At 45.1% G+C, this 23579-nt stretch overlaps 1 protein-coding gene across 11 annotated transcripts in view; it reads right to left on the reverse strand.

The window, feature by feature from the left end:
* Nucleotides 1-23579, reverse strand: part of RCBTB1 (RCC1 and BTB domain containing protein 1) — a 117673-nt gene that overhangs the window by 59197 nt on the left and 34897 nt on the right. For 7 of the 11 annotated variants that reach the window (XM_023748592.1, XM_006083545.3, XM_023748569.1 and 4 more), the window contains 6 exons: nt 23198-23364; nt 19093-19251; nt 12201-12308; nt 11664-11806; nt 9899-10089; nt 2460-2586 (listed from right to left, as the gene is read on the reverse strand). In XM_023748592.1, coding sequence (XP_023604360.1) covers nt 2460-2586; nt 9899-10089; nt 11664-11806; nt 12201-12308; nt 19093-19251; nt 23198-23364 — 895 coding nt within the window. The remainder of the gene's footprint in view (nt 1-2459; nt 2587-9898; nt 10090-11663; nt 11807-12200; nt 12309-19092; nt 19252-23197; nt 23365-23579) is intronic. The other 4 variants (XM_023748606.1, XM_023748609.1, XM_023748597.1 and 1 more) reach the window with 3 other exon arrangements.

The raw sequence follows: 23579 nt of genomic DNA on the forward strand, positions 1-23579 counted from the left end.
CCTGCTTGAGTGTGACAGGGGGCGTGCCCCAACCCCCAAATCGGCCCTACCTGAGCGTGACTGAGGGTGGCATCGCAACCTCCCGATCCGCCCCTGCTCTGTGCATGACAGGGGGAGGCACCCAACTCCCAATCAGCCTTGCTCTGAGCCCGACCAGGGGCTGCACCTAGGGATTGGGCCTGCCCTCTGCCACCTGGGAGCAGGCCTAAGCCAGCAGGTCGTTATCTCCCGAGGGGTCCCAGACTGTGAGAGGGCACAGGCCGGGCTGAGGGACCCCCCTCTTCCCCCCGAGTGCACAAATTTTTGTGCACCGGGCCTCTAGTCTATATACATAAAAGGCTGTGTCCATCCATCCAACTGGTAGCTATGACATGCACTGACCACCAAGGGCAGATGCTCAATGCAGGAGCTACCATGACGCACACTGGCCATTTAAAAATAAATGGCACCACGGACCTGGCGCTGACAAACCAACAATCGGCTTCCCCCAAGTGGGACACAGGCCCTGCCACCACCCCAGAGCAACACCCCACCAAACAGCAGCCAACGCTGCCAAGAACCCATGGCACAAAATGTGGCCCACTGCCTAGCCCAGCCCAGAAACAGTTGCTGTGGGTGCCAGGTAATGACGTCACATAGCAACTAGTCTCCTTGGAGTTTCTTCAGCCCAGGAACCTGACTTGCTTTATAGCCAGGTGCAAATATTTTACAGTTTATCCAAATGTTTGTGAAGCATTTTCCTGTACCTCATCTCATTTGATCCTCACAGAAGTCCTGGAGTAAGAAGATAGGAGACTCGGTAGAATCTATTTTCTTTTCATTAGCAAGACATGAATAGCGATATTAAAATATTTATTCTAATTAATTTCCTTCAATGTGCACAAATCCGTGCACTGGGACACTAGTTTACTTATAGTCACATATTTCAAGAAAACCTAAGGGGTTTTCTTGAAATATGTATTGTATAACATGTACAAATCTACCCATAAATTCAGGAACTGATTTCTGAATATAGATTTTCTTAAAGTATGACATACTTTATAGGTTTAAAAAACCATCTTTTAAAATCCTTTTAAAATGAGATACAGTATAAATAAACACAAAATACTTTCAAAATCCATTCAGAATACTAAAAAGAAAATGGCCATTTGCCTAAAAAATTGCCCTAACTGGTTTGGCTCAGTGGATAGAGCATCGGCCTGCGGACTGAAAGGTCCCAGGTTCGATTCCAGTCAAGGGCATGTACCTTAGTTGCAGGCACATCCCCAGTAGGGGGTGTGCAGGAGGCGGCTGTTCGATGTTTCTCTCTCATCGATGTTTCTAACTCTCTATCCCTCTCCTTTCCTCTCTGTAAAAAATCAATACAATATATTTTAAAAAAACTACTTCATCTGAGAAGTAAAAAGAAATGGGTATCTAAGCAAGGAATAGTAGATAAAATGGGTCAGAAAACTATACATGAAAGGAATAGACTGGTTGTCCACAGGTTCACAGACACAAACATTTCCAGGTCATCTTTCAATTAATACTTTGGTGCAGATATTTAGCTCTTAAGTAAGGAATGATATATGGACTTTTCAATTCCCTTTAACGTTATTTTGTAAATAGTTTTTTGACTAAATTTACAAAAAGACATGTAAGTGGCCAGATTAATTCTCAGTGGACTGACTTTGTTTGCGCTGGTCTCTGTAAAGGCAGCCTTAGTGAGCAACAGTCCAAACAATTACTAATAAATACAAAGTTCCCTCACATTTATACAAAGAACTCCTGACATATAACTAAACAACACTTCTTTAATTGGGAATTAGATGTCCCTCGAGCCAGAAGACCACCATTCCAGAGTTTTCTGCTTGAGAAAAATAAATTTTTAATTAACAGCAAAAGGAGGCATATATACACTTTTCCTTGACAATCTTTCATGGGGGTTTTTGACCATGTAAATAAGGCTTTTGATGGAAATAAATATTCACAAGATCCTTCATTTAAAAACAATATAGACCGCCTGGCCAGTGTTGCTCAGTGGTTGAGCGTTGGCCCATAAACCAAGAGGTCAACAGTTCAATTCCAGGTCAGGGCACATACCTGGGCTGTGGGCTCAATTCCAGAGGCAGCCGATGGATGTTTCTCTCTCATTCATGTTTCTATCTCTCTATCCCTCTCCCTTTCTCTCTCTAAAAAAATCAATTAAAATATATTTATAAAAAAATATATAGACAAATACTTATACTACTACATTATGCTTTTTAAAAAAGACACATGTGCACATGCACACACACGTGTGCATGCAAAACTCTTCAATAATGAATGGATTGAGGCTATCTGCAAAAATATGAAGCTGTGTGATTTCCCTCTATTGCCAAGGCTATTTCTTATTAGTCCCCATTTTATGGAGTAACAAGGGAACAGATATTATAAAAAGAAAAGAAGGTTATTGATGTCTCAAGCTCATGCAAAAATACCTGATTTTCAAAACAGCTTTATGGACATGGATATATTTCCCATCAATTCTGAACTTTAGGTCAGCAGTTTCTGGACTGTCAAATTCTTTCTTCAGGGACTCTGCAACTGTTAAAAAATCTTCATGCTCTGAAGGCAACAAACACATTATAAATACAAAAAACTCAGGAAACATACTCAAGATTTAATAGACTTCAAAAGATAATCAAGGTTACTATATTATAATCAAAGAATCCCAAGAAACAAATTCACCATTACGTGGTAATACTAAGCAGTCATATTCTTACATAGAGAAACCCCTTTTCTTCGGTATTTGGAATCTAAACATCCCTCTTAACCATAAGAATTAATGTACAAAAAATAATCCCTACACACTATCTAAAAACAGCAAATTTACTTAATAACAATGCATACTCAAAGGGAACAGTTTTACAAAAACGTGATCTCATTGCCTGATGAGAACTGCTGTTATGATTACAGGTAGATCTATTATTATAAAGGAAAAAAAGTAAAGGCACTTGGCCCGGCTGGAGTGGCTCAATGGTTGAGCATTGTCCCATGCACCACAAGGTCGCTGGTTCAATTCTTGGTCAGGGCACATGCCTGGGTTGCAGGCTCGATCTCCAGTAGGGGGCATGCTTGGGACAGAGATCTATGTTTCTCTCTCATTGATGTTTTTATCTCTCTATCCCTCTCCCTTCCTCTCTCTCTAAAATAAATTAAATAAATAAGGGGCAGAGAATCTGTCAACCTCCCCCCTCCCTTCAAAATCACCAAGGCCTCAGCCCACTTCATCACCATTTGCCCCTCTCCAGCTCCCTCACCCCTGAGAAAAAATAAAAAATATATAAAGCCACTTGTACAAATCCATGTAATACTTTCTTGTGTTTTATATGCATGGACAAAGAAAAACAAGTAGAAGGCTAACAGGGACCCTCATCAGCACTGAATGCAGGTTCAATGGACAGAGACAGGTTCTGACTGCCCACAAAGATAAGAATGGTGACTTCATCAAATAACTGAGCTATGTCTCTCAGGAGCCTGGTGTTACCAAGGGAATGCTTAGAGGAGGGACAACTCCTAAAACCTAGGCTAAACCTAACAAATGAACTTATCCATGGGCTTTATCATCAGAATCTCCCAAGGAAATATCATTTGCCTGAGCCCTGTTACCTTAACCTAGCACACACATAATGCAGAGCTCTCTTGGCTATGGAGGGAAGGTCAACACTCTCTCAAAAATCAGGTTTCCCTTGACCCTATAACGGTGAGTAAAAAAAAAAAAAAAGGGGGGAAATCACTAAGATAGACAGAGAGTCCAGGAGTCTAGATTGCTACTTCACCCATCCCAAAACGAGCTTCTTATCAATGCCTCCACTTCTGAATCTAGTAGTCAGGGTTGAAATACACCTTTCCTCCTCTTAATTCCTGGCAACAAGTATACCTTCTTTCACAGAAGAAATATTCTTCTGAGGTGTGAATTCATCAACTGACTTTCTTCCTATCGCTCAGCTGAAATAATAAACTGAGAGGAAAAAAACACCTCAGACTTACTGGGTAGAGGGAAAGAAGTCATCAAAGTAATATATTCAATGACCACATTTTTTTCCAAGCTTAACATTAAAAAATGTTAGGATGTTCTAAAAAGGATGCCTTTTCAGGATCAGGATTTTAAGATACAAAAACCTGAGGAAGCTTTTTATAACAGGTCCAGGTTAAGTAGTATATGAGAATCTGAAGATGTGGACAGAATGCTTTGGTGTGACACATATATGTGATTATGGCCAAATAGTCCCATCTGTGAACTAAATTTTTCTTTGCTTTTTTATTTAATTTGCTGGGGTGACATTGCTTAATAAATTATATAGGTTTCAAGTGTATAATTCTATAATACATCATCTGTATACTGTATTGTATTCACCACAAGTCAAGTCCCCTTCCATCACCATTTATCCCCCATTTATCCTCTTTCACCTCCTCTGACGCCCTATCCCTCTGGTAATCACCTTATCTACAAGTTGTTGTTTTGTTCTTCTTTTTAAGAGAGAAAGGGAGAGGGAGAGAGAAAAATATTGATGTGAGAGCACATCGACGGCCAACTCCTGTATGCCTCCCACTGGGGGATCGAGCCCACAACCTGGGCATGTGCCCTTGACCAAACTGGAGACCTCCTAGTGCATGGGACGAAGCCAACTGAGCCACACTGGGAAGGGCTGTAGTTTGTTTGTTGCTTAATCCCTTCAACTTTTTCACTCATCCCCGAAAATCCCCTCCCCTCTGACAGCTTTTAGCTGTTCTCTATCTATGAGTCTGTTTCTATTTTGTTAGTTTACTTTGTTCATTCAATTCCACATGAGTGAACTTATTTCACTTAACATAATGCTTTCCAGGTCCATCCATGCTGTCTCAAAGGGTAAGATTTTCTTCTTTTTCATGGCTGAGTAGTATTCCATTGTGTAAATGTACCATCGCTTTTTCAAAAATCTTTATTGTTGAGAGTATTACAAATGTCTCCCACTTCCCCCTCCACTGTCCCCCTCGACCTGGTTCCCGCCCCACCCCAGGCCTTTACCACCCTATAAGTCTGTGTCCTTAGGTAATGCATATGTGCATATAAGTTCTTTGGTTAATCTCTTCCACCCCTCTTTCCTCTGAGATTTGTCAGTCTCTTCCATGTTTCCATGCTTCTGGCTTTATTTTCTTCACCAGTTTATTTTGTTCATTAGATTCCTTCTTCGTTTTTTCTTTCTCTTCTAAAAGAACACCCTTCAAGCCCAGCCAGCATGACTCAGTGGTTGAGCGTTGACCTATGAACCAGGAGATCATCGTTCCATTCTCGGTCAGGACATATGCTTGGGTTGCGGGCTTTATCCCCAGTGTGGGGCCTGTAAGAGGCAGCTGATCAATGATTCTCTCTCATCAATGATGTTTCTCTCTCTTCTTTTCCCTTCCTCTCTGAAATCAATAAAAATATATTTAAAAAATGGAAAAAAAATAATACCCTTCAACATTTCATTTATTACTGGTTTGGTGGTGATGAACTCCTTTAGTTTTATCTTGTCTGTGAAGCTCTTTATCTGACCTTCAATTCTAAATGATAGCTTTGCTGGGTAGAGTAATCTTGACTATGGGTCCTTGCTATTCATCCCTTTGAATATTTCTTGCCACTCCCTTCTGGCCTGTAAAGTTTCTGTTGAGAAATCAGCTGACAGTCATATGGGCGCTCCCTTGTATATAACTAACTGCTTTTCTCTTTTGCTGCTTTTAAGATTCTCTCTTCGTTTTTAATCTTTGGCATTTTAATTATGATGTTTTTGGTGTGGGCCTCTCTGTGCTTCCTGGAGTTTAAGTCTGTTTCTTTTACTAGGTAGGGGAAATTTTCTGTCATTAATTCTTCAAATAGGTTTTCAATAACTTGCTGTCTCTGTTCTCCTTCTGGCACCCCCATAATGCAAATGTTGGTATGCTTGAAGTTGTCCCAGAGGCTCCTTCTACTATCTTCATATTTTTTAATTATTTTTTCTTTTAGCTCTTCTGATTGGGTGTTTTTTGCTTCCTCATATTCCAAATCATTGATTTGATTCTTGGCATCTTCTACTCCACTGTTAAATCCCTGTAAATTATTCTTTATTACAGTTAGTCTATGCTTCATTTCTGAGTGGTCCTTTTTCATGTCTCTGAAGTTCTTACTAAGCGCCTTGAACTCTCATTAAGACCCTTGAGCATTCTTATAACCATTGTTTAAACTCTGCATCTAGCAGTTTGCTTCCCGTTCATGTAGTTCTTTTTCTGGATATTTCTTCTGTTCTTTCATTTGTGATATGTTTATTTGTCTCCACATTTTGGCTGTTTTCCTGTGTTTGTTTCTATATATTAGGTAGAGTTGCTATGTCTCCTGGAATTGGCAGAATGCCCTTGTGTAATAGGTGTCCTGCAGAGCCCAGTGGCTCAGCTTCCCCAGTCACCTGCGTTAGACACTCCAAGTGTACCCCTGTGTGGGCTGTGTGCACAGTCTTGTTGTAGTTGAGCCTTGATTGCTGTTGGTGTCACTGGGAGGAAATGACCTCCAGGCCAATTGGCTGTGAGGACCAGCTGCAACTACAGTGGAAGAGCTGCTGTGCAGGAGACACCCCATGGAGCAGGACTTGCTTCAGTGGGGCTTTGGTGCTCACTGAATCTGCTCCTTGTATGTGTCACTTGTGGATGCATAGAGCTGTAATCTGGTATGGTCTGAAGCTGTCCACTGGGTGCACTGGCTCTGGTGCCTCCCAGGAGGTACAAAGTCAGCCACTGCCTGGGGCCACCCAGCAGGAGCTACACAGCAATCTGCAGATGGCTGTGTTTGTGTTGGGCTTGGAAGTGCCCAGGAGAGGCCAAGCTGTGAAGCAAGGTAGGCTGCTGCTAGTGCCAAGATTAGGCCTCTTATTGATAGGTTTGGGGCACACTCACTCCAGCTGCTTTTTGTTTGAGATTTTTGGAAAGTCTAAAACCTGAGCCAAGACAGGCCATTCATAAGGAAAAGTCATTGCAAACAGCTTGGGTGGGGCTGCAAATTGGATGGGGTGGGGTCTCAGGGAATCACCAGGGCAGAGTGAAGTGTGAGCCAGGTTGGTGGAGCCTCAGATATGGCACCTGCAAATCAGCCCTACGACTGGGGATGTCTCAACATAGGAACAATGAATCCCATGAGCACCCCTGATGCCAGACAATCCAGTTTTCCTCCCCATGTGTCCTTGGATTCCTCAAGCCACTGCCTCAACACTGGAGCTCAGAGAGAGTGAGTCCAAGTAAGTCCATGCACCAGCCCTTTAAGAGACTACTGGGACTCCGGCAGTCTCATCATTCAGCCACAAAAAAAAAAAAAAAATCCCCACTTGTCTTTACAGCCCAAAGTTAGGGGACTTCTCTTCCCAGCACTGGAACCCTGGGCTGAGGGGTCTGATGTGACGCTGGGACTCCTTGCTCCTCACAGGAGGCCTCCACAGTCGATATATCCCTCCTGATTAAAAAAATGCCACACACGGGTGTCAGACTAGCCCATTCCGCGCCTCCGCCCCTCCTATTAGTTTCAATGTGCTTTCTTCTTTAATTCTCCAGTTGTGGCACTTCCATTTAGCCAGATTTCAGGCGGTTCTGAATGATGGTTGTCCTGTGTTTTAGTTGTAATACTGATGTGGTTGTGGGAGGCAGCAAGTATTGGAATTTATCTATGCCACCATCTTGTTTCCATCAATTAATCACTGATTTTTTATCTACTTATCTACTGATGAGCACTTGGGCTGTTTCCAGATCTTAATGTAAATAATACTGCCATGAACATAAGGGTGAACATATATGCTTTGATTGGTGTTTAAGGATTCTTAGGATATATTCCCAGAAGTGGGATCACTGGGTCACAAGGCAGTTACATTTTTAATTTTTTGAGGAAACTCCATACTGTTTTCCATAGTGGCTACACCAGTCTGCATTCCCACCGACAGTGCAACAGGGTTCCCTTTTCTCCACATACTCGCCAGGCCTTATTTTTGTTGATTTGTAGATGACAGCCATAGTGGCAGGTGTGAGGTGATACCTCATTGTCATTTTAATTTTCATCTCTCAGATGATTAGTAACATTGATTATTTTTTCATATTCAACTGGTCATCTGTATGTCCTCTTTGGAGAACTGTCTATTTAGGTCCTTTGCCCATTTCTTAATTGGGTTGTTTGTATTCCTGGTGTTGAGTTGTGTAAGTTCTTTATAAATTTTGAATATTAATCCCTTATCAGATATATCATTGGCGAATATGTTTTCCCATTCAGTATGTTGTCTTTTCATTTTGTTGATGGGTTCCTTTGCTGTGCAATAACTTTTTATTTTGATGTTGTCCCATTTGTTTATTTTTATTTCGACTCCCTTCCCTGAAGCTTTATATCAGAAAAAAATACTGCTTCAAGAAATGTTCAAGATTTTACTGCTTGCTTTCTTCTAGGATATTTATGGTGAACTAAATTTTTCTAATCACAATATTCACTGTAAAACTTGCTTTATTACAAAATATATATGAAAATGTTCAATGTTTCGCTTTAAGTTGAGCAGCAGCTTAACTCTTCTTAAACATACTCCTGCCTGGCGCCATTTTGGGACTCAGCCCATCTGGTATCCAGGTGACCTAAAAACTGGTCACCTGATGATGGGACAGCTCCAGCTGTCTGACACAGCTCAACATGACATGTGTTATAAGACTAGCCTTCAATATCAATTGCTGAGTAACCCAAACCCCTTGGTGGTCAAGAGCTATGCTAATGTTCAAACACGAGGCATCATGACCTATTTATTTTCTCTTCATGTTAACAATAGAATAACTTAGAAGAAATACATTGGCAAAAAGGCAGAAATGAACACGAAATAACATTAAAAGATTAAAATATCTTACAGCTACTCAGCTTTATGACAGCTTAACACTTTCAACCAATAATGAACTCTTAAAGGAAATAGTATTCAGAAAATGGACAGGTTATGTAACCAAAAAATACCTTGAATTCCACTACCCTTTCAAACACCACAGTTTTGATGCCCTTCTAAAATAAAAGTATTTGAGATTGGTTGTAAGAAAAAGGGAGAAAGAAAGATTAAAACACCACCTTAAAAAAACCACAAGTTCTTCAGTTTTTTAAAAATTCAATTTTGTATAATATTATATTGAATTATGTAATAAATCAAGTACCAGTATAACAATAAAAGCACTTAGGAACAGGTTATTCAAACAAATATTTGTACATGAATGTTCATAAAAGCATTATTCACAATGTTTAAAAGATGGAAACGATCCAAATATACATCAATAAACAAAATATACATCAATAAATGAAATGTGGTGTATACATACAATGGAATACTATTCAGCTATAAAAAGGAATGAAGTACCGATAAATGCTACAACATGAATGAGCCTCAAAAGCATTGAGTAAAAGAAGCCAGACATAAAATGTTGCATATTGTATTATGCTATTATAAAATATCCAAAATAGAAAAATGCATAAAACAAAAACCAAATTGGCCAGTGGCTGGAGGGAGAAGGGAGAATAGAGAGTGGCTGCTTACTAGGTACAGGGTTTTCTTTTAGGGTGATGAAACTGTTTTAGAACTTGATATCAATGATGGTTGCACAACACTGTGAATGTGATAAATGACTCTGAATTAAAATGGTTAATTTTATGTATATGTATTTCACCTCAATTAAAATGAAAGCACTTAAGGGGAGAAAATAATCCATAAAATGTTTCATAACATATTAATAAATTTTATTATGCAAATCTAATTTGAGGAAAGATATTAAATTTAATAAAAAATAAAACATTCTAGAACCTAAAAAAGCCCGCAAACAGGAAATATGCAAGCAAACTGGTCAGCTGATAGGACTATTTTTCCTGGGTGGAAACAGCCCTGAGCTTTCTTACCTACAGACAGGAGGCGCCAGGAGACGGCGGGAGTGGCAAAGCAGGCAAACACGTCGTCCGTGCATGAGAGGTGGGTGAGGTGAGGCAGGACCACGGACTGGCCCCGGCACTGGCCCCACATGTACACGTGCCCTCCCTGGGTCTTGGCAGCAGATGTGTGGGCAGAGTGGCAAGCTGCAATTTCTACTACTCTGAAAAATTTTAAGAAAAATGGATGTCACTTCTATACTACAAAAGCCCACAACATATCACACAAAGTAAATAAAAAGTTCATGCTTAGAACACCTCAAAAAATAGCTCAAGACTGAGAAACATTCGCTATCATGTCCTGTAGACAAAACCAAAAGATCAGAGCAAGAGTACTGTATTTCTCCTCTCCTGAGTGCCCCTAACTTCTCTTCCTAACCTCTTCCTAAGATAAATAATGCATAACTACTGAGGAAAACTTGGAAAAAGGGAATAGAAACCTGTTAGGGTCGCCAAAGGAGGAACGCACACGAGGCCAAAGTGGTAAGGGGTTATAAATTTACTTGAGGCCCGGTGCACGAATTCATGCACAGGCCTATCGGGGGGCCAGCTGGCGGGGGGAGGGACCCCGGGAGGTTGGCCGTTGGGGGGAGGGGCTGGGGGAGGTTGGCTGGCCGAGGGCGAGAGGCCATGGGAGGTTGGCCAGCCAGGGTGGGGAAGGGGCCACAGGAGGGGCCGCGGGAGGTTGGCTGTGGGAGTGCACTGATCACCAGGGGGCAGCTCCTGGGTTGAGCATCTGCCCCCGATGGTCAGTGTGCATCATAGCAACTGGTGGACCAATTGTTCCGGTCGTTCGGTCATAAGGGTCGCTTAGGCTTTTATATATATAGATGAGGTCATCTGGGTACCAGATGGGCTGGCACCATTTCGGGGCTCAGCCCATCTGGTATCCAGATGACCTAATAAATGTATAAACCCTTACCAATGTCCACTGTGAAGTGGCCTAAAAGTCAGTTCCCAGGGGAAAGGGTATTGATTCAATTATTTGATCAGACCTAACAAAACCAAAGTAAATGAGTAAAGTGGACTCTGACAAAATGTGCTGACGGTTGTAGCAGCTTAAACTGTAGCAAAAAAAAAAAAAATACTGTCTTCGAAATGGTAATTTCCTTTCAAATACAACTTTTTCTCTCATCCCTAAAAGAGCTCACAACACTCATTAGGCTGATAAGCTCTGATCTAGGGGTTATGAACTCTGAACACCCAAAGCCAAATGGACATCAAGCCAAAGTTACTACATTTCTCAGACAGCTTCTTAGGCAGGGACCCAGAATCAGAAGTCGACATTCTAAAACTTAGCAAGTAAAACCTCACAATTTGGCTGAATAAACACTACGCATCTATTTCAGTAACACACATTACATCAAATCAATATTTAAACAGATAATGACCTTTCAAGGGCAGATTTTATTTATTTAGATGTTGTTTTAGTTGGCTCAACAGAAAAGTTTGTACTTCAAGATAGTGACAGACCTTATTTCACTTCCCTACTAAATGGGCAACAAGAAGTCTGTAGGAATTATACCAGGATGTATTAATGCCTGTCAATCAGGTTATTTTAGAGAGCTCATAAGAATCATATCAACTTTATGCTCATTCTAGTTGGTACTACAACTCTTTGTTCAAAATGAGAATGTTAATAAACAAGAGTTACAAAGCCAAACACCACAGCTCCAGCACACACAGTCCTAAGTCCACAATGCACACACAACCCCAAGACATACTACAGCCAAGTTACCTTTCTTTCTCCACCATGATGTGTGTTGGGCTTAGCAGGTTATTTTTATTGCCAGTTCCAAGCTGCCCATACGTGTTAGCTCCCCAGGCATAGAGCAAGCCCTCATCTGTTAGTGCTAGAGTGTGTGCATAGCCGCAGACAATCTGCAAGTAAATTTAAATGATTACCATAAACAGGAAAACAGGAAGGACAGGGAAAACATCTACTTAAAGATTACAGCCAGCTTCTACAGAATGCCAATTCATCATCAGGTGTGGAGTAACATTCTCTGAAACATTAAAACAGCATTAGGAAAGCCTAAACCTGAGACTACTGAGTTTTTCCAATCTTTATTTTTACTCGTCAATACTGATGTGCTACCACCATGGTGTTCCTTTTCATCATCAGAATTTAGGGAAGATATAATATTGGACGTGAAAGACTCAGGGACAGAGTATTATCCTAAAAGATTTATTGACGAGTAAATTTCCAATATTCCTCCAAGTCAGAGCAGGGACGCTAGATGGAGACCAGCAGCCAAGAGTCTACTACACATACCTGGTTCACGCACACACTGTGCAAAGCTGCCACTCGCACAGGGGTCAGCTGATTAACATTGTTTCCCAAGCCCAGCTGACCGTTGCCATTGTAACCCCAGCCATACACCTTGGAGAGAAAAAAGGAGAGAATGGGCTTTTAAAAGTGCTAATAAGAGGGAACAGATAAACAAATCAGTTACACTTTTTTCACTTCCAACATCCATACTCTACTCTGTGTGATCCTACACTGATCTCCAAATAGATGTTTTAGGGGTGGAGAATGAACAGAATTTTGCATCAGTTCCTACTCCATAACTCACTAGCTGGATAATCTTGGGCAAGTCATTAATCTTTGTTTTACACGTGAGGAAATTGAGGTTCACTAACAATTATTAAGCACCTACCTGTCAGGACCTTGTGAAAGGTACTAGGAATGCATCTTTAATCACAGTTTAACAGGGGGGATGAACTATGCAAATTTTCTGTAGCCAAGTGGCAATTGCTATAACAGAGATATAATCTAGGCACGTAGGAGCAGAGAGGAGAAAGGATTTGGCTACAGAAAGAAAGTGAAGGAAAGACTTTTGAGAAAGTGGAGATTTGGGCAGGGCTGAATGATGGATGAGGGGGAAGGCACTCCAGGGGGAGGACACAGAATGTGTTGGAGGCAGGTTCAGAAGACAAGTAGGTGGGCCTGGCTGGACATACATGGGATAGTAGAAGGAGAAACGACTAGAAGGAAAGGTAAGGGCCAAGGGGATAAAGTGTTAAAACACATACCAGGGAAAGTGGAATGCTTCTATGGGTCTTTCACTGAAATATTTAAAAAACAGAAATTAATATGCTTACATTTTCATTTTGGAAAGATCATGCTGGCTGCAGCATGAAGGGGAACTGGAATGTGTTAGAAGGAAGAGGCAGGAAGACCAATCCTATATAATAAAAGGGTAATATGCAAACTGTCCCCTCAACCAGGAGTTCAACCAGAGTTCGACCAGGGGGCGGGGCTGGCCCCGCCAACTGCCTGCAGCCCCTCCTCCTGGCCAGTCCCGCCCCCAACCACCCCTCCCACCCCAGTCGGGGGCAGGGCCGGCCGGCCAACCTCCCGTGTACCCACCCCCTGGCTGGCCCAGCCCAACTGGCCCCAATCAGGGCGGGCTGGCCGGACCCCATCCATGCATAAACTCATGTACCAGGACTCTAGTCAGTAGATAAATTGGTCTCTCTTTAGCAAACAGGTGAGCTCTGATGGCATTCCAAGCCAACATAGTGGCAGAGGGATCAAGAGAGAGGGAATGGATAGGAACTAAATTAAAGAGGGGGATGTGACAGAATGTGGTGATAGAGATGTGGAGTGAAAGGGGAGTCATCAGCTGAAAGTAGCAGGGTTGGGCATAGGTGTGACAGGACTGTTAGAAGTTTAGAATAGCCAGCGTGGGACATAGGAAAAACTATTGACCAGGAACAATAAAGGGTCTAAATCAAATTAGAAACCCAAGATGTGTGGTGGTACCACGCCCCATGGCAATGCAGGGCAAGTAAGAATTGGCTGAGGCTTTTTTTTTCCCCCCCAATCTTCACCCAAGGACATGCTTGTTGATATTAGAGAGAGGGAAAGGGAAAAACATCAGTGTGAGAGAGAAGCATTGACTGGTTGCCTCCCCGTAGGCACCCGGACCGGGAATCAAACCCACAAACTAGGCATATGCCCTGACCAGGAATCGAACCTGCAAACTTTCGGTGTATGGGAAGATACACTAACCAACTGAGCCACACCAACCAGGGCAGCTAGGGCTTCTCAGGGCGATGTGACAGAGGGGAACAAGGGAACATGGACTTTTGGGTACTAGCAACATATGGTTAAAAAGCACTTTCAATATCAGAAGTGCAATAGGTTTGAACTTTCTGGAGATAAATGTGGCAATAGACATCAAAAATTCTAATGACATACTCACTGACCCAGAAATCTTATTTCTGAGAACTTATTCTATAGAAATCCTTGCCTAAGTGTACAAAGATACACACACACACACAGAGTTACACAGAAAGTCAGTGCAACATTGTTTGTAGCAACAAAATATTAGAAACAATTGAAATGTCTATCAGTAGAGCTCTGGTCACCCATACAAGGAACACTAAGCAGCCATCTACACTAATAAAAGAGAAACATGGTAATTAGTGTACGACCGATACCCTTCCCATTGGCTAATCAGCATATCCTTATGCAAATTAACTGTCAGCCAAGATGGCGGCCGGCAGCCATGCACTGAAGCGAGCAGGGAGGCTTGCTTGCTCCAGTGACTGCGGACTCCAACGTTCCCCGCCTGCCGCTGCCGGCCTCTCAGCTGCAACTCTAAGCAACTATGTACTATGTTGCAAATAAGAAGCTAAACAAAACCCCAGAAACCGGCTTTCAGTCAGCCAGGTTCAGCCAGCTGGACCACAACATTGTATCGATGTTTTCAGCAGCGAGGCCTCAGAGCTAAAGCTGGCCCAGAATAAACAAAAAAAAAAAAGAAAACAAGGAGCGGTTGGAAGCTTCAGTCACTCGCCAGCCAGAAAACAGCCCTCAGCCCCTCACCCAGACTGGCCAGGCACCCCAGTGGGGACCCCCACCCTGATCCAGGACACCCTTCAGAGCAAACCAGCCGGCCCCCACCCGTGCACCAGGCCTCTATCCTATATAGTAAAAGGGTAATATGCCTCCCGGCACCGGGATCAGCGGAGCAGCGAGGCTTCCGGCACCGGGATCAGCGTGACAGGGGGCAGCGCCCAAACCCCCTGATCGCCCTGCGGCTCTGTGAGTGACAGGGGGCGGGGCCACAACCTCCCTATCTGCCCTGCTCTGTTCGAGACAGGGGAAGGCGCCCCAACCCCCTGATCAGCCCTGCTCTGTGCCTGATAGGGGGGAGCTCCCCAATCCCCTGATCACCCTGCAGCTCTGTGACAGGGGGCGGGGCCACAACCTCCCTATCCGCCCTGCTCTGTTCATGACAGGGGAAGGCGCCCCAACCCCCTGATCAGCCCTGCTCTGTGCCTGATAGGGGGGAGCTCCCCAATCCCCTGATTGCCCTGTGGCTCTGTGTTTGACAGGGTGCAGCACACCAACCCCCCCCCCCCCCACCCCACGGGCCCTGCTCTGTGTGTGACAGGGTAGAGCCATAACCTCTCCATCGGCCCTGCCCCGAGTGTGACAGTGGCGGCGCCCCAACCCCTGATTGGCCCTGCTCTGTGGGTGATAGAGGGTGGCACCCCAACCCCCCTCCACGGGCCTTGCTCTGTGTGTGACAGGGTAGAGCCATAACCTCCCCATTGGCCCTGCCCTGAGTGTGACAGGGTGCAACGCCCCAACCCCCTGATTGGCCCTGCTCTGTGAGTGACAGGGTACGGAGCCCCAACCCCCCTGATGGGTCCTGCTCTGTGCGCGACAGGGGGTGGCACCGCAACCTCCCCATTGACCCTGCCTTGAGTGTGACAGGGGCGGTGCCCCAACCCCCCAATCGGCCCTACCCTGAGCGTGACTGAGGGTGGCATCGCAACCTCCCGATCCACCCTGCTCTGTGCATGACAGGGGGCGGTGCCCCAACTCCCCAGTCGGCCCTGCTCTGAGCCTGACCAGGGGCTGCACTTAGGGATTGGGCGTGCCCTCTGCCACCCGGGAGCAGGCCTAAGCCAGCAGGTCGTTATCTCCCGAGGGGTCCCAGACTGTGAGAGGGCACAGGCCGGGCTGGGGGACCCCCCTCCGCCCCCACCGAGTGCACAAATTTTTGTGCACCAGGCCTCTAGTCTATATATATAAAAAGCCAGCGACAGCCAGCGACCGTAATGCTGTAACAGGATGACCAGTCGCTATAATGCCCACTGTGGCCAGCAAACCGGCCCGATCAGGGGGCAGGGCCAGCTGGCCACCCTCCCGTATCCCCTCCCCCCAGCTGGCCCCCCCTCCTATGGGCCCCCCCCACCCCGATCAACCTGCAACCCCTCCCCGCACCCGGCTCCAACCCAGATCCCCCCCCCCCCCACACCCTGATCAGGGGCAGGGCCGGCTGGCCAACCACCCATGGCCCCTCCCCGAGGCCGCTGGCCCCCAGTCGGCCCCACCCCCAATTGGCCCCCCAACCCCAATCGGGGGCGGGGCCCACCAGCCAATCACCCGCAGCCCCTCCCCCCAGCCTGCCTGGCCCTAATCGAGCCCCGATCAGGGCAGTCTGGCCAACCAATCTCCCACCATCTCCTCCTCCCAACAGGCCTAGCCCCGATCTGCCCTGATTGGGGCCCGGCCAGCTGGACCCCACCTGTGCACGAATTCATGCACTGGGCCTCTAGTCTATATAATAAAAGCCCAGTGACCATTACAGCGGAACAACCGGAACGACCGGTTGCTATGACACGCCGGCCACAGGGGCCACCACCACCACTGCTGCTGAGCCTGAGGGCCCCAGGGCCAGATGCATGGCTGCTGCCAATGTGCCAGTAAAGAAGAACACGAAGGTGGCCAGCGTGAGATGAAGGCTCTGTGGGATGAATTCAATCAGCTGGGCACCGAGATGATCGTCATCAAGGCTGGCAGGTCAGGGCACCCCTCTCCTTGCTGCGACCCTCCCCACATGGTGTCAGTCTCGGGCAGTGGGTTTTGGCTCAATCCACAGGAGCAAGACAGAAGTGGGGTGAGGGGGCGCGGCCTAGCCACCTGCAGGTCCAGCTCCTTTGCTCTCCATGTCCCGGCTCTAGTGACAGCCACCTGGCACACCGGGCCAGAGGGTACTGCTTGGGAGGCCAGGAAGGTGGTGGAGAAAAACCCTGTGGACTGCCACCCAACCAGCAGCCCAGGACCCAGCACTACCAGAAACAGACTGGCTCAGAGCACACCGAGCTTGGGGGAAAGGCAGCCGCCTGTGAGGGGCCTTGCCACCAGCCGGCTCCCAGTGGATCCCACCTCAAAGGAAACTCGGTCTTTGGTTCCTTAGTTCAGTCTATCCCAGCTAAAGAGGAGCAGCTGGGCACATTTTAGAGGAGAATTAAGACTCTAAAACAGTGTGTTCTGTTCTGTGGAGATTGCTACCCAGTTGTCTTAGGCCTAAATTCCAGGTGATTATATTTGTTGTAAGGGCCCAAAGAAAAGAAGGGAAACAAGTTTTTCAATGCAATGTATTTGACCAACAGACCAAGGCAAGTGCCGGCTATGTCTAAGGTACACACAGAGACACCAGCTCTGAGTCCACCTGGCCAAAGGGAACTCAGGGCCTGTTTGCAGAGCCTTCTGGTGGTTTCTGTTTCCTTGCTGAGGCTGTCCTCCCTGGGAACCCTGGGGCCCATGCTCAGCTCCAGCTCAGTAGGTCTTCTCCAGGCCCCACCCCCCAGCTGGCCCCGCCCCTGATCGGCCCCCCAACCCTGATCGGGGGCAGGGGCGCCACCCGGCCAACTGCCCGTGGCCCCTCCCCCAAGCCAGCCCAGCCTGATCAGTCCCAATTAGGGTGGGCCAGCCGGATCCCACCCATGCACGAATTTGTGCACCGGGCCTCTAGTTAGTATATAAAAAGCAGTTACAGATGGTCTGAGAATATATTCAGGTATAACACATGTTGTTAAATAGGGAATTTACAGAATAACAGAGCAAAGCAGTAGGCATAATAATCCCATTCTTTAAAAAGGTAATTATATTTTTCCATATATAATTATTTATAGAAAGTCCAAAAGGATATACATCAAACTATTAACAAGATTGGAGAAAAGGTATTCACATTTTACTTTATATGTTTCATTTCATTTGTTTTCCTTTGTTAAAATAACCACATAATAATCTTCTTAAAATTAAATTTATTTTTAAAAAGGAAGTGAAGAATACTTCCTTCTTGGAATGGGAGATGTCATATGACTATCCCAAGGAATTCTAAGTCATCCAGGATATCAGGGTTGATTCCAAAAATAAATGAACACAGGGGAGCACTCTATCACCCAAGGCACGATTCCACATGTGTGTGCCCAAAGATGTATTTTTGGGTAATTTTTGTGTACTAAGTCATGCAGAGGTGGTGACAGGTCCATTTAAGTAGAAGTTGCAACCAGAATAATTTCTTAAAAATAACCATTCATTCGAAGGTGACCATGAGAGAGGGTCACTGAAAGGTGGGTTTTTAAAAGTAGCCAACGACAATCATGACTAAAAAGATTCTGCTTTTGCAAGTTGCTTCTTCCTGTGAACGAACATTCCAGATATAGGCAGGTAGTTCTACAGAGACAACATGCCCACTGGAGTCATCAACTGCCTATAAACATCACCAGCGAACTTCAAAGAGTGCACAGTTGATTTTTTCATTGGAAGAATGAGGTATGTAAAATTTTAATTGGTTGATTAAATCGCAAACAAATATCTATAAACATTAAGCTACTTGGATCTTCCACAAAAATAAAATTTAGACACATTAGAATCTTTACTTGCAGATAAATTAAAAAATTCACACTAAAGCCCTGGCCAGTATGACTCAGTTGACTGGAGCATATTCCTGTACACCAAAAGGTGGTGGGTTCGATTCCTGGTCAGGGCATATACTCAGGTTGTGGGTTTGACCCCTGGTTGGGGTGAGTGTGGAAGATAACCAATCAATATTTCTCTCTCGCATTGATGTTTCTTTCTCTCTCTCTCTCTCTCTCTCTCTCTCTCTCTCTCTCCCCCTCCTGCCTTCCCTCTCCCTCCCTTCTCCCTTCCTCTCTCTAAAATCAATTAGAAACAAAATTCACAGAGGAGCAAACATTCTCTGGTTACTCCTCAGTCAGTAACCAGTTAGCTATCAATGGGGTTATCAAAACAAAGGACTCTTGCCTCCACAATCTAATAAACGCACCTTATGAAAAAAAGACATTTCATTATAAGAAGAGGGGGGAGGAAAAAGGGGAATGCAAAGATAACTCACCTCACCAGTGTCAAGAACAGCCATGGATGAGGTCTGACCACAGGCAATGCCTACTACCCTCTTAATATGTAAACAATTTGTAACTTTTCGAGGAGTTGGTTGATTTGCTGTAGATCCTGATCCCACCTGGCCACAGTTGTTATAGCCCCAAGCAAATACCTACACAAAAGAAGGGAGGGGGGGAGATAATGGTAAGGGTGAAAATTCTACAATCATAAACCCACTTAACAAAGTACTTACAATGTGCTAAATGGCTGAGTGCTTTACTGCATTAACCTATTCAATCATCATAGTAACCTGTACTGTGACCCTGGGGTAGACACTATTACCATCCCCATTTTACACATGGAAATGGAAATGGAAATGCAGAGAGGTTAAGTGATTTGCTTGAGGTTCCAGAGTTAGCAAGTAGTAGAAGTGGAAGTTGAACCCAACACAGTCCAGCTGTGCTCTTCACCACTACACTGCATTGCCTCTATAATTATGGCAGTCATATATGTTTGTTAATCTGGCATCAATTTAAAATGAAGTATATGCTACATAAGTATCGTGACATGAAGAAAACCTGCTTAACTCTTTGGTCATAACATTTTTATTTATGGAAACTTTCAAAACCATACTATGCTTTTTCCCTGTCCAATACTGGACATTCATAACCTTTCCCAATGACCCAGGACCATCCTATATAATAAAAGGGTAATATGCAAATTGACCCTAACAGCAGAACAACTGGGAATAACTGGTCACTATGACACACACTAACCACCAGGGGGCAGACGCTCAATGCAGAAGCTGCCCCCTGGTGCTCAGTGCGCTCCCACAGGGGGAGCTCTGCTCAGCCACAAGCCAGGCTGACGGCTGCCAGTACAGCGTTGGTGGTGGGAGCCTCTCCCGCCTCCTCAATAGCGCTAAGGATGTCCGACTGCAGCTTGGGTTTGCTCCCCGCTGGCAAGTGGACATCCCCCAAGGGCTCCCGGGCTGCCAGAGGGATGCCTGACTGCCAGCTTAGACCCAATCCCCCCGGGAGTGGGCCTAAGCCAGCAGGTGAACATCCTCTGAGGGGTCCCAGACTGCGAGAGGGCACAGGCCAGGCTGAGGGACCCCCCCAAGTGCACAAATTTTTGTGCACCGGGCCTCTAGTCATTATTATAATTATCAATCATAGTTCCACATCATAACATAGGCCAGCCTCCCAGAGCTGGAGTGGACACAGACAGGGACAGGGGGGCTGGCCCACAGCCTCCTCGGATGAGCGCAGGCCCGGAGAGGAGACAGCGGGCCTGCCTCCCGCAGAAGCGACGTGGCTCCCTCCCGGCTCCCATGGACACCAGCAGCTCACTTCTGCCTCCTGCCGAAGCTGCACGGCTCCGTAGAAGCAGCACGGCTCCTGGAGGCGCGCTGCGGTTCCCACCGGCTCCCGCAGAAGTGGCGGGCGGCCTACTGCGCACAATATTGCACGATGGGCTACTAGTCTAGTATAATAATGCAAATATTTAGCACAATTATTGTTGGGGTCCAACCCCAACGGGTCCAGGGGTCCCCAAAGGTGTGGACGGAGTCGGCGAAGAATGAATGACATGGAAACTGGTTTCAGTTCATCAGCATAGCGAGGTTCTCCCTCCAGGATCTCCAGCGAAGTTCTGGTTAGGAACTCCAACCAAGTTCTGGTCAGGATCTCCAACCAAGTTCTGGTGCCATGTTCTCTCGCTAGGTTCTCCAGCCAGGTTCTCCAGGTTGTTCTCCAGGTTCTCCAGCCAGGTTCAGTCACCAGGTTCTTTAGCCAGGTTCTATCCAGGTTCTTTTGCCATGTTCTGTCTAAGTTCTGTAGCCAGGTTCTGTCCAGGATCTTTTGCCATGTTCTCTGGCTAGGTTCTGGTTAGGAGCTGATGAGGAGCTGATGAGGAGCTGATGAGGATCTGATGTTTATTGTCTTGTTACATCCGTATTTATACCAGCCGATTTTAATCCTGTCAATTTCTATTACAAAGGTTAGGGCGTTTCTTATCTCCATTCCAGGGAGTAAAGATTATGTAGCTTAACTACCCTCCTGGCACTTAATTAAGGGGTTGTATCCCCTCCCTAACCTCAGGGAAAAATCCCCACCTGGGGAAACAACCTTTCTCAGAGAGGTGACCTCGGTTAAAACACATAGCGCCAAGAAGGTAAGCAAACATATTAAGAACAGTATGCCATATATGCCAGGTCCCTTGAAACAGCAAGGATGGACCGGCTCCCGGCAAATTATCCAAAGTAACATATGCTTAAGGTAAAAATTACCAGGAATCTAAACTGTACAAATTAGTAAGTTCCAATTTCAACAATCATTCTTCTGGCACTTCTCAAATATCCTAGTTCCCTTGCAATGCGACTGTCTTTTATTTTAAAAACTAGAGGCCTGGTGCACATATTCGTGCACACATGGGGTCCTCAGTCTGGCCTGTGCCCTCTCACAATCCGGGACCCCTCGGGGGATGTCAGACTGCCAGTTTCTGCCTGATCTGTGGGGATCAGGCCAAAACTGGCAGTCTGACATCCCCTGAGGGATGTAGTAGTGCGCGAAGCAGCAGAGAGCTGAGGAGGAGACCGGGCACTGCATCGCTCCTGCTCATCCTGGCCCTGCTGGTGCCTGCCACCTCCGCCACTCGGTAGCATGCTGCTGTGGAGGCGGGAGAGGCTCGTGCCACCGCAGCTGCGCTCACCATCTGTGAGCCCATGAGCCCGGCGTCTGGTGCCCCTCAGTCAGCTGAGCGGTGCTCCTCCTGCTGTGGGAACGCACTGACCACCAGGGGGCAGCTCCTGCATTGAGCGTCTGCCCCCTAGTGGTCAGTGCGCATCATAGTGACCAGTCAAAAGGTCATTCAGTTGCTTAGGCTTTTATATAGAGAGATGGGGATTGTAGTTCTAACCAAGAAGCAGACTAGGAAACAGTGGATTCTGGGGCATAATGCCTATATGCTAGCCTGGCTCCACCCCACCCCAGCTATGAAACCTTGATCTCCCTGAGCTTCTTTGGTTTCTCCATGCATAACCCATCCTATGTAGTAAAATCACTGTAACACAATTGAAGAACTTTAAACAGGGAACAATATGACCTGCTTTGTGTTTTAGAAATCACAGGAGGTGGAGAAATAATACTAGACAGGTAGACCAATGAAAAAGCTGTGGAATAAGACATCAGAGTAACAAGGCCTGACCTAAGATTATGGAGATGGAGAGGAACAAAATGATATGAGATTAGAAAGTAGAGTCAACAGGATGAGTAACCTTTAAGATAAACATGGAACTTGTGGGGTAAACAAATAGTACTGCTCCTACTGGAATGTTGGTAAAGTTATTTTCTGACATCATTACATTTACTGGAAAAAAAAAAAGGGGATGGGGTAATTTAAAAAAAAAGTACAGAACACTGTCATACACCTCTAATTTGTAGTCTTAGTAAACAGCACGAGATGCAACTGCTTTAAGACTGAAATCTACCATCATCAAAGAGTGTTCCTGATCACATAATACAGGATGTGTTAGAAAAAGAGTATGTTCCTACATTGTGTTTAGCTACACACACAGAGCTACTATGTTCACACTATACCAAATACAATATGGTCATTATATTTTTGGCACTTTCACAATAGTTAAAAGATAGAAACAACCCAAATATCCAGCAACAGATAAACAAATAAACAAAATGTGGCATATAAATATAATGGAATATTATTTAGCCTTAAAAAGGAAGGAGATTCTGACACATGCTACCACCTGGATAAATCTTAAAGACATTTTGCTATGTTAAATAAGGTAGTCATAAAAGGAAAAATACTGTAGATTCTATTCATAGGAGGCACCTAGAGTAGTTAAATTCATAGATACAGAAAGTGATTGCCAAGGGCTCAGGAAAGAGGAAATGGAGAGTTAATGATTAATAGGTATAAAATTTCAGTTTTGCAAGATAAAAAGAGTTCTGTGGATGAACGGTGGTGATGGTTACACAACAATGTAAGTGTAGTTAATGGCACTGAACTGTACACTTAAAATGGTTAAGATATCAAATTTTATATTATGTGTATTTTAGCACAATTTAGAAAATAAAGAATAAAAGCAAGGTACTTACCTCTCCATCAGCTGCCAAAGCCACTGAATGATGGGAGCCACAAGCTACTTCAACCACTTGTTTGATCAAGAGATTGGTACAGACTTGGATGGGAGCAATGCCTTGGTTGGTTGTCCCATTCCCAAGCTGGCTATATCCATTGTGGCCCCAGGCGTAAACAACTCCATCTATAGAAGATGGCCACACACAAAGAATCAGCTCCAAGAAGAAATAGCATCCCTGTATTTTTTCCCCAGATTTTGCACAATTCATTCTCCTACCTTAATTTTTTCACATTGCCCTTCTCCCTACAAAGTAACCACTGATGAGGAGTGAGGGAAAGATAAAATAGGATAGACAGATGCAAAATCATTAAAGAGAGGACTAACATAGAAAGAAGATC

Source organism: Myotis lucifugus, unplaced genomic scaffold (assembly GCF_000147115.1).
Source record: "Myotis lucifugus unplaced genomic scaffold, Myoluc2.0 scaffold_7, whole genome shotgun sequence".
In the NCBI taxonomy this organism is placed as follows: domain Eukaryota; kingdom Metazoa; phylum Chordata; class Mammalia; order Chiroptera; family Vespertilionidae; genus Myotis; species Myotis lucifugus.